Genomic DNA, 11,048 nt, shown 5'->3' on the forward strand with positions numbered 1-11,048 from the left:
GTTTGTAGGTTGTATATATTTGTTTGTTTGGTTGTGTTTTTCTTTCCTAGAAAGTCTAAGGTAGTAGCTAACATGCCATCAAGAGTGTTAGATGACCTAGACAGCCTCTGTTTATACGATTGGGCTACCGGTGTACATAAACACCTAGTTGATAATTTGAATAAAGGCATGAAGAAATTAATGGCTGGACAAATCCGCAGTTCGCTAAGTCTAAGTGGCAATCTTGCGGTATTGCAGGTAAAATTCGTTGTAGTTGTTGAAGTCAATTATATGAATTTTGTACATTGTGATATATGTGNTACTGAAGATTTTCATGATATTGTAGGCCTGGGCGGTGGAGAGATTTTCCCTTGATGGAAATCCAATTAATAGGGATTTCCCTCGGATGCTCCGTTGGTTTCGGTATAAGGCACGGACATTCGAAATAATTGACGATATATTTCGGACTGCTGAAGTAAGTACTTCATTTAAGTTTGTTATAAATATTGATGATTTGAATGCAGCCATTAATAAGTTTGAATGTTTGTAGTTTAAGTCTGAGTGGTATGTGGGGGAACGTGTCCGTGACCGGCCCGAAATCAAAGCTGCATTTGAGTTGTTCGATGGAGGGATTTGTGTACCGCAGATGCCAAAACGATGTAGAGTTGATGAAGCTGTAGATGATAGCTCCGATGATGGCACCTTTGAAGCAAACCTTGAGGAGACATTGAAGAAGAATAATGAAGAAATGATGGCGTTGTCTTCAAGGCTAGTTTTTTTGAAGAATGAGGTATGTAAAATTCGTGACATTCCAATTGTGAATGAAGAAGGTGTTGGAGGACTTGATGAAGAGGCTTTAGGTGAAGAAGGTGTTGGAGGAGATGATGAAGAAGCTTTAGGTGAAGAACCTTTAGTTGAAGCAGGTGTTGGGGGAGTTGGTGAAGAACCTTTAGTTGAGGAAGGTGTCGGAGTTGTTGATGAAGAAGCTTTAGTTGAGGAAGGTGTTGGAGTTGTTGATGAAGAACCTTGTGGTGGTGAAAAAGGTGTTGGAGGAGTTCATGAAGAACCTTTAGGTGAAGGTGTTGGAGGAGTTCATCAAGAACCTTTAGGTGGAGCTTCCAATGAAGAACCTGTGGCTGAATTTGAACAAGAAGTTCAAAAGGTTGTTGAAATTGTTGAATCACTGGAACAACCGGATGCACCGCAACCAATGGCAATCGAACCTCTGCGTGCAGTTGCTGGTGATCCAAGGCCTAACGTCAATGCTGAGCAACTCTACATCGCCGTTAGCGTAAGGGATAGACCGCACAGGTAAGTAATGATAATTTAGTTTAATGTATTGTTTTGCGTGGGGTTGTTTATTGAAATATACATTTTTTTTTAATCAGGATCGTGTGTGAAATAATTGGGCAGACATTGAGCACAACATCTATTCAAACCTTAGGTCCTCGCGAACAGGTTGATAACATGGTTAGTGTTTTATGTCCCTAGTTCATTTATATTTTGATTATAATTTGGAATCAATGATGAATTTTGAATGTGTAGTTGGTGCTATTTGCAACGACAGTATTTATGCACTTTGAGAAAAGGAGGACGGGGGTTGTGAAGAGGATCCTTTTTAGTTCGTTATATGCGGTAACCTATTCTGTTTTAATGTATTGATTTCAGTTCCTTTTTGACTTTTTGACTTTACTTGTGAAATTAGTACCTGCAACATGTAAACACACCCATCAACATAAACATTGCTTGTTGCTTTGCCTTTCTTCACAGAATCAGAGGCTTCACTCAAGTTGGCTAACAAATAACGATAAACTAACCCCCCCAACAGTATTTACTCAAACTACTCAANTCATCCACAATTCCAAACAATACAGGAAAAACTCGTCCACTACGATTTGGGATTAAAATCTCACATATCCCCAACAGGATGTACAGGCTACAAAAAACCTCACAAGGAAGGGTTTTTTTGTGTTTTTTCAACAAAAATTTGAAAATGAATTTCAAATGGGTTATGTCCTGACCTAAATACTTCACACATTTACTATTACCCACTGAAGAATGCTTCAAGTTTATGCTTTCACCATCTAAACTCAATCCTATTCCTGAACAAAATTCATTTTCATTGATATTGAAATGCTTGTTTGCAATAAAAAAAGAGTTGGTGGAATCCACCCATGTCTTGGTTAACTCACGCAAAAGTTTAGCATTCAATGTCACTTTACCACTGAACTTTAAAAACCAAAAAAATGGAGTCTTGGAGATGACTTCCCTTTGGTCCTCTGTCAACCGTTCGTTCAGAGCGCTAATATACATGGTTGAAAATGAATGACGAACACTCAACTGTCCATAACAAAATAACAATCCAAATCAAATAACAAACAAACACCATACACAACCCACAAGAAACCACAAAAAAACCCTAAACCCAAACCTATAACCGAATACCCAAACACAAATCCAAATACCCAAACCCACAATAAATGAACTTACCTTCGTCCAGCTCCGGAACTTGCCATTTGAGAGCAGTGGAGAGCAATGGAGACGACGAGACTGTGGAGAAGAGTAGTCCGTGAGCGTTAACGGAGAAGACGATAAATGTGAGAGAGAAACCTCTGAGACAGAGCCAATCCTTCACATTCAAACTCAAAATGCCCAGGGGTAGAAAAGGAAAACATTCTCTGTCTAAAACTCTGCATTTTTCAGATCAAATTTAAAAAAAAAAATAAAATGGCCAATAGCAGGTTGACACGTGGCAGTGTCAAATGAGTGTCAAATTTATGGTGTCAAAATAACGGATCCATTGCTTTTCTCTGTGAATTTTTCCAGTGTTATATGGTGCTCTCTCATTAAAATGATAGAAATAGGGTAAATTTTGTACGGTCTTCTTACCCTTACTCTTTTTTTTTCCCAAATATAGGAAATATGATGGTTTTTACTGAAAAATATTTTGAAGAGGTGGACTATTTTTTTTTTCACTAAAATAAATTATTCATAAAATATTTCTAGTCGTATTTACTACTTCTAATACAAAATCTAGGACTCCTTCATCAAATCATTGCTTTAGTTAGTGTAAGCATGAAACTTCATCGTAACTTAAACATTAAATTACGTTTAAAAAAATTAAATATATTTTTAGTTTTTAAATTTAAATATAAAATTAGAGTTTATTTTTATCTTAAATTTTGATTGTTTAAATTTTAAAAATAAATAAATATAATCTTTTTAATTTAATAACATTAATTTTTTTGAGTTTATTAAATTGTATTTCAAACTAATATTTTAAACTATTAAACAGTATAATAAATCACTTAAACTAACTTAAAATCTAAAATATATTTAATACATTAAAAAAATTTAACGCAATTAAAAAATATATCAAAATTAAAAAACAATAACAATTCTAATTTTAAATTTAGAAATTAAAAATATATTTAATTATATTTAAAAGTATAATAATCAATTATCAATTATATTATAGAACCAAAACACAGTAGTGCAAAAAGGGCTTTAGACGTATGTTATTTTTGACTTTTAACATCATTTCCACAACCGGCGTTTATACATGTGACGTTAATGGGACGTCGAAAATCCAAATAACCGGATGTCAGTTTGTTTCATCCCCGATGTCTAAGGCCACTATATAGACGTTGGACTAGGCCTCAACTGACGTCTAATGGTACTATATAGATATCTGCCTATTCCTTAACTGACGTCTACGGGAACATATAAAGGTCAAACATGTCAATAACTGACGTCTATGGTCACTATAGACGTCCGACATAGCACTAACCAACGTCTAATATAGTGGTTGTGTTTTAGTGCAGTTTTGATCCTGTCTTTCGATAACCTAGTACCACACTCTCCCTTCGCTAGCTTCCCCACCAAAAAAGCTTACGTCTTTTGCATCTCTTATGACATTTCAACCCAAAACAGAACCTGGGTCCATACCTAGTTCCCATTCAACCACAAAAGGAAAAAAATTACAGTGACACGAACTAGACAAGGACCCAAGTTCCATTTTGGATCGAAAAGCCATAAAACATCCAAAAGACGCCACTTTTCTTGTGAGGAAGCTAGCAATGGGAGAATGTGGTACTACGATACCCAAAGAGAGGATCAAAATTGCACTAAAACACAACGAAAACACATTTTAATCGGTTATTACATGATAAACGATCAAAACACCATTTTAATCGGACTAAAACAAAGTTTAAACAGTTGAAATAAAAAAAAACGCACCTGCAATGCAATACCGCGAGAGAGAGAAAAGGAGAGGAGGAAGAAGATTGTGCGTGTAACTGCGAGAGACAATAAAGGAGAGGAGGAAGAAGATGATGTGCGAGTAACTGTGAGTTTGCGGTTTATTTAAGTTGAATTTATGCGTCGGTCATCGTACCAACCAACATCTATAGACGTCGGTTACATCACTAATTTGACGTCCAAGAGACTTTTCACCTGCCTTTTTCAGGCCTTTTAGACGTCGCATACAAGGAGAGTTGAAGTCTAAAGCACTGAACGAAGTGACTTTTCAGTAACCGGTCAGTCCAGTAGACGACGAGGACCTAGGAGGCCGACGTCTATGTACGTCGATCCTGAACAAAGGGACGTATACGGAGTAGGTGAATCGCATTAATTACAGTCATATAGACGTCGATCCCGTACCAAGTGACGTCTACGTGCCTGCGAAGTAGTTGAATCGCATTAATTGCAGCAAGATAGACGTCTAGCCCCCTCGTAACTGACATCTATATAGTTGAAATAGACTGACTCCTCACCTACCTGTCAGGCACATGGGCGTATGTTTAGGGTGAAACAGACGTTTACACTAACTTAGACGTCGGTTTGCAAGTCGACCGACGTCTATAAAACTAACTTATTTACGAAAATACCATCGGTCAATTATATACATCTCACCATTTCATAACCGACGTGTAAGGAATAACGTTAGACAACAATTTTACACTAGTGACATCTGTTGCACCTTGCACGACACGAAGAGTTTCACTTCCAGTGCATAACCCACTCTTATGAACAACAATAATTTCATTATTAGAACTACTAATTTCATCATATATATATATATATATATATATATATATTAACTCAATTTACATTAATTTATAATATTAAAATTCTCTTTGCCAGTCAAGCAACATCCACAGTGGATATGATCACTAAGACTACAAAAATATTTCATAAGTAATTAGACAAAGAATCCAGACACAAAAAATGACTGATAAATAAAATATTTGCTAAAAGTACCAAATTGTAATCTTAAAACGACATTAGATTTTATTTTGACGAATAAATAAAAAAAAGACTGATAATGAATAATTAAAAAAAATTAATATTGAGAAACAAGGTGAAATCATATAATTAAAAAATATTTAAAAAATTGAAAAATAATATTGTTTTTAAGTTATTTAAATATCTGTGGGCCTGTGGACGTAGTCCAAGATTTAGTGGACGTCCTTATCCGTCCCATAATGCATTACAAGTTATATTCTTATATTCTCCAAAACCGCTTAGAGACAGCATCTGGTTTCTCAAAACCAGGTTTGTTCTCGTTCCCAGTTTCTCTCACCAACCATAAGCATTTATTGTTTCCCACTCACTCACCAACCACAAGCACATCGTCTACATCACTCATTTCTATTAATAGGAGCTGTAACAACTGCGACGATGATGATCATCATCATAACGCGATGAGTAGGGAAACGAGCAAGGCTTGGATTAAGGCTGCTAGTGTTGGCCTCACTAGTTATAAACTAGAGGATTATATTCCACAAAAACTTAAGTGTATGATCAATACTGAAAAAATGGCATTTACCACATAAACTAACGACATTTACTATGCGACAAAAAAATACGATACATTAATTTTAGGTTAAATATATGTTTTAGTCTTCATATTTGTTTTCCATTCTCAATGTCTTCATGTTTTTTTTTTGTCTCAATTGCATTCTAATATTTGTAAATTTGAGGTAATAAAACCCTTTCCGTTAACTAGCCATTAACGCCGTTGGCACGGTGCTGAGCTGTAACGGACCTTTATTGTTTAATTTAAATGAGTCCATTACGTGGCATTTTTTAATTAAAAAAAATGATTTAATGAGTCCATTACGTGACACGTATATTTGTATTAGGGATTTTAGGGATTTATTTGTATTGGGGATTAGGGATTTAACTCTAAGCTTGGGATTTCCTATTCAAAAGAGCGAAAATTAGGGATGGGTGTTCGAAAGAAGAAGAAGTAGACGAAGACGAAGACTAACTAATCCCATTGGATTTTAATTTCTCTCGCGTTCTTTGATTTTAGGTTTCGTATTGGTTTTTCGGTTCGGTATGGATTGGTTTGGTTTTGGGATCTGAGGTTTTGGAAGGTGTTACCAGGGCGAGATTTCCTCGATCTGGATCTGAAATTACGTGGTTAATTTATTTATTTGTTCTACCCTGGAGAATTTTCTTTTATTTTTTATTTGTTCTACCCTGGAGATTCTGCTTGCAATATGGTGGCTTACAGTAACCAACACCCTTATTTAACCCTGTTTCCGTTCTAGTTTATCAGCCATTTGCCAGAGCTAAAGGCTTAAATACCGAGGAAGCGATTCGAATTTCTAAGCCAACATCCATGCTTCAAGAGCATCTTAATATATCTACAATGGGAAGGGTTTCTCTAAGCAGAGCTAATTCACAAAAAGCAGCAATGAATGGGGAAGTTGGAGATGGTAATTATGCCAAGAAACAAGACACTGGTTTCTCCCTGTTTCATTTTGGTGGCCCTGCAGACCTTTCAACATGTCATAAATTGCCTAATGCATCTTCAAATGTAGGAGATTTCAACAAAAAGAGTTTTGTAGATGAAGTTCATAATGAAAAGGAGACGAGTGTGATGGAGGAGTACAACTTGTTTGCGGGAAGTAAATCCTTGAGGTTTTCAATTTTCTAAAAGGTGGTTGTTGATGTCTGTGATTCCTTCAACAACTTGTTTTAGCCCATAGTAAATCCTTCGACCCAATTTGTGCTTTTCTTTGATGTAGAGAAAGATTGCCAGTTACCCATTTTGAGATCACAATTCCCCTTTTCAACCAAACCTGCTTCATAATGGAAGTTGTAATGGGAATTTTGAGTGACTTTCGTTAAATGCTCTTTCTCTTTCGTTAAATACCCTCGATCTGGATCTGAAATTAATTTTGTTGTATTTGCATTAAATCCTTCATATTCGCCTTCTGGAGATGCGGTTATGGTGGGAAAACATGGCTGTGAATCTGAAAGTGGAGCCTTGAAGGTATTGACTATATGCTGATTTAACAACCCCTTTGTATCCTTATGTTGGTATTTGTGGTTATTTTTCTGCTTTTACTCTTCGTTTTTGGTTCTTTTCTGATTATTTTTTCGTGTAATTCAGGATACTCAATTGCAGAAAATGCAAAATTGTTCAAAGGAGTTTTAATGGATAGGGTTTCCATGGACATGTAGGAAAAGAAGAAAGCACTATCAGGCCTATAAGAGGAATGGTTTTCAGATATCTGTGTGTCGCCCTCTTGTAAGAGGAATGGACTCATTAAATCATTTTTTTTAATTAAAAAATGTCACGTAATGGACTCATTTAAATTAAACAATAAAGATCCGTTACAGCTCAGCATAGTACCAACGGCGTTAGTGACTAGTTAACGGAGAGGGCTTTATTGTCTCAAATTTACAAATATTAGGATGTAATTGGGACAAAAAAAAACATGAGGACCTAATTGAGAATGGGGAACAAATATGAGGACTAAAACATATATTTAACCTTAATTTTAATAACTAAGTATGTCCTTATTTAATATGTTATACTTTTTATATTTTAATTAATTTTTAATGTAATCCTTATTGTTAAGGACTAATTATATTATTATCAGATCATATTGTTTATGATTTTGTTTCTTGTATAAAAAGTCATAGTCAGTTGAAAAATATAATAAATATAATAAATATGTAAGTTTATTTTAAAAAAAAACTTACTATTTTAATAACTTTGAAAATACAATATCATGTTTCTAACATTAAATATTATTATTTTAGTATTTTTAGTGAACAAAACATATGAAGTGGTAGATAAGTACCACAACTTAACTTGTCACATGGTAGTTCCTCAAGTATTCATATCATTCATTTACTTTTTGTATTATCATTTAATTTATCTAAATAATTTTAATGATGTAGTGTAATAAATAAATTAATAGTTATGAGTGTGACTATTACATTATGTGAATGATGTATTCCATTGTGGAATTCGGTTATGAAAGTGGTTGAGATATAGTAATAAGACATGTCTCATTACTAAACATATAAAATAATTCATTTTCATGTGCACTAATTTCAACTTTAATTTATTTTCAAAAGCATTAGCCTATGTTTAGAAAACATGGACAATATATTTTCTCACTAGATATAAGAATTTAGAGTTGTTGATAGTGTTACACACTTATAGTGTGACCAAAAGAAATAATTTTATTCTTCAATTCATTATGAATGATTTTTATTAAACTTTGGCAATCTTTAAATTGGTGCAAATTGAGCCTTGGGCCAATTACAAATAATAAAAACTGACAATAAAATATAACTTACCTAAAAATAAAATCTCCTTATTCTATCGTAAAATAATATTCTACCTAATAAACACAAAATCATAACTATTCATTTCTCTTTTATCTCTATCAAATCAAACCAAATATTACTATACCCAAAACTAATAAAATAATAAATCTCTAAAATTTAAGTTTATCCCAACACATAGTTAGATTTAATTTAGTACTTCTATATATATCTTTATGAATTTTGTTGAATGGTTAAATAATTATTATTCAAGAGCTTTTTCTTTGTTATATATTATACCTGATGGAATGACTATATTTGTTGAAATTTCAGACAAAATTTTGATACAACAAAATTGTAAATAGTATATTTAAAAAGAATACCAACTTTAACAACAATTATTACATAAACCTTCGTTGTTTGTGAAATATAACGACGATTAATACACTAATCATCGTCATATCTCAATATCTAATTCCATTTTTTTAAAATTGAGATGAGTTTATAGTGTCAGTGAGATAAACCCTAAACCCTAAACCCTAAACCCTATGACATTTTCATTTATTTTTATTTAATTCATTTGTTTAACAAAGGTGTTCATAAATTGTTGTGGTTTGAAACTTTAAATTGTCGTTGTTTCTATTAAACTTTTAACGATGAACTATTCAACAATGGTTTGAAAGCTGTAATAGAAAAATTCATTTAACTATCGTCAAAAACTTTTTCCACAATAGTGAACAATTTTACCAGTGACTCTCTACGAGATAAATGTTATAAGAATGAGCATGTAACTCTTTTGAATCAAGCTATTTGTCCTTTGTCAACATGTTGATAAAAAATGCAAATCCAGAATAGTTATCGACAAAATCAAAAGGCAAATCGAGAAGAACAAAGCACAGTCGTTATAAAGAGTTAATGGATGTCAACCGCTAAAGCCACATAGACTTAAAAACCACTAAGGTAGTTCTAGAGTAGTTACTTATAGTTTATTCAAATTTTAATTCAAATCTTGTAACTATCTAGGGAAAGGTTAGAAAATATAAATAAATTTATTTTGTATTTTTCAACGGTGACAAATTGTGGAACAATTTATACATTCTAAAATGCCACAAAGAGGGAAAATGGTTAATCTAATGTTTGTTATTACAATTTGGATCACAACTTTGTTGATTAATGTTACAAGTTTCTTTAGTGTTCTTTCTATTTTATCGATCGCCATATCTACCATTTTGATACCAAGACTTGAAAACACTTCTCTTAAGATTGAAATCTATTGTTTGCTAATAATAAGTATGATAAATACCTATTACTCATGTACATTAGAACCTATTATTTGTTTTCATTCATGTATTTATAAGTATTATTCTTATTGAAAGATGTAAGATTTTTTACTTTTCTTTTAAGATAGATATAATTATCTTTTCTCTTGGGGATTATTTTATAGAAGAATGAAAGATCGAAAATGAATAAAGACTTGTCAGCTAGAACATCTGGCTTAGCCACTCCATCATTTGCCCAACTAGAATACTAAACACTCGCTTAGGAAGAAGTTGCCTTGGCCAACGAGATAAAGCAGTTGGGTATGAAACAAAAGTTAACTTTTGCCCAAAAAAAGAATATATGTTGGTCTAGCAAGAAGATAATTTTGGGAATGGTTAAAATGTCTAGAGTTAAATGAAGAAACGATAGTTTTCGATATGAGAACGTGACTAAGACTCACTAGTAAAAATCTGGCTTATTACAGCGCACATTATGCCACAGTTCATCAGAAACCGCAGCATAATAGTGCGCGATGGCATTTTTGAAAATAAGTCGAACTTATAGGCCGTGGTTCCCCTCAGAACCGCGGCCTATACCCCAGTCAACATTCTGCCGTTGACGCCACGTTAGAAATGCAATAAATTAGCAGGGGAATAGGCTGCGGTTGCTAACAGAACCGCGACTTATTCCCCTACCAATTTATTGCAGGTGCTGACAACGTGGGAAATTTCAGAAGGTTCAGGGGAATAGGTCGCGGTTGCTCACAGAACCGCGGCCTATTCCCCCCTGCAACCTTCTGACATTCCCAAAAGGCAATTGGGAAGGTAGTTGAGGGATTCAGAATGTCAGGGAATAGGCCGCGGTTCACTGAGCAATCGTGACCTATTAATAAATTTTAAATATTTAAGGGAATAAACCACGATTGGGCACTGAACCGCGACATATAGTTTGAAAAAAATTTCAAAAATGCCATTTTCATTTATTTTTTTTCAGGAGAATAGGCCGCAGTTAAGTGGGGAACCGCGGCCTATACCCATTTATTACCGCGGTTAAGTTTTTAACCGCATCATATTCCTCTTTTAGGTTTAAAAAATAAAAAAAGCCACATAGTTTCGTCTTCTTTGCGAAATAGAAACAGCGTTGCTTCTTCTCCGTCGACGACCACTGTGCAGCCCAGTTCCTTCGATTTTCCAGCGATTTGCACTGTTTGAAATCAAATTTGTTCAGTGCAT

The 11,048-nt window shown here is 34.0% G+C and overlaps 1 protein-coding gene across 1 annotated transcript; it reads left to right on the plus strand.

Moving 5' to 3' along the window:
• The first annotated feature begins 23 nt into the window (after positions 1 to 23).
• Positions 24 to 2,263, plus strand: LOC106771740. Its single transcript, XM_014657739.2, has 5 exons — positions 24 to 237; positions 326 to 454; positions 530 to 1,290; positions 1,368 to 1,449; positions 1,525 to 2,263. Exons 1-5 carry the CDS (start codon positions 73 to 75, stop codon positions 1,639 to 1,641), a joined length of 1,254 nt encoding a protein of 417 aa, XP_014513225.2. The 5' UTR covers positions 24 to 72; the 3' UTR covers positions 1,642 to 2,263.
• The last annotated feature ends 8,785 nt before the right edge of the window (positions 2,264 to 11,048 follow it).

Source organism: Vigna radiata, chromosome 8, assembly GCF_000741045.1.
Source record: "Vigna radiata var. radiata cultivar VC1973A chromosome 8, Vradiata_ver6, whole genome shotgun sequence".
Taxonomy (NCBI): domain Eukaryota; kingdom Viridiplantae; phylum Streptophyta; class Magnoliopsida; order Fabales; family Fabaceae; genus Vigna; species Vigna radiata.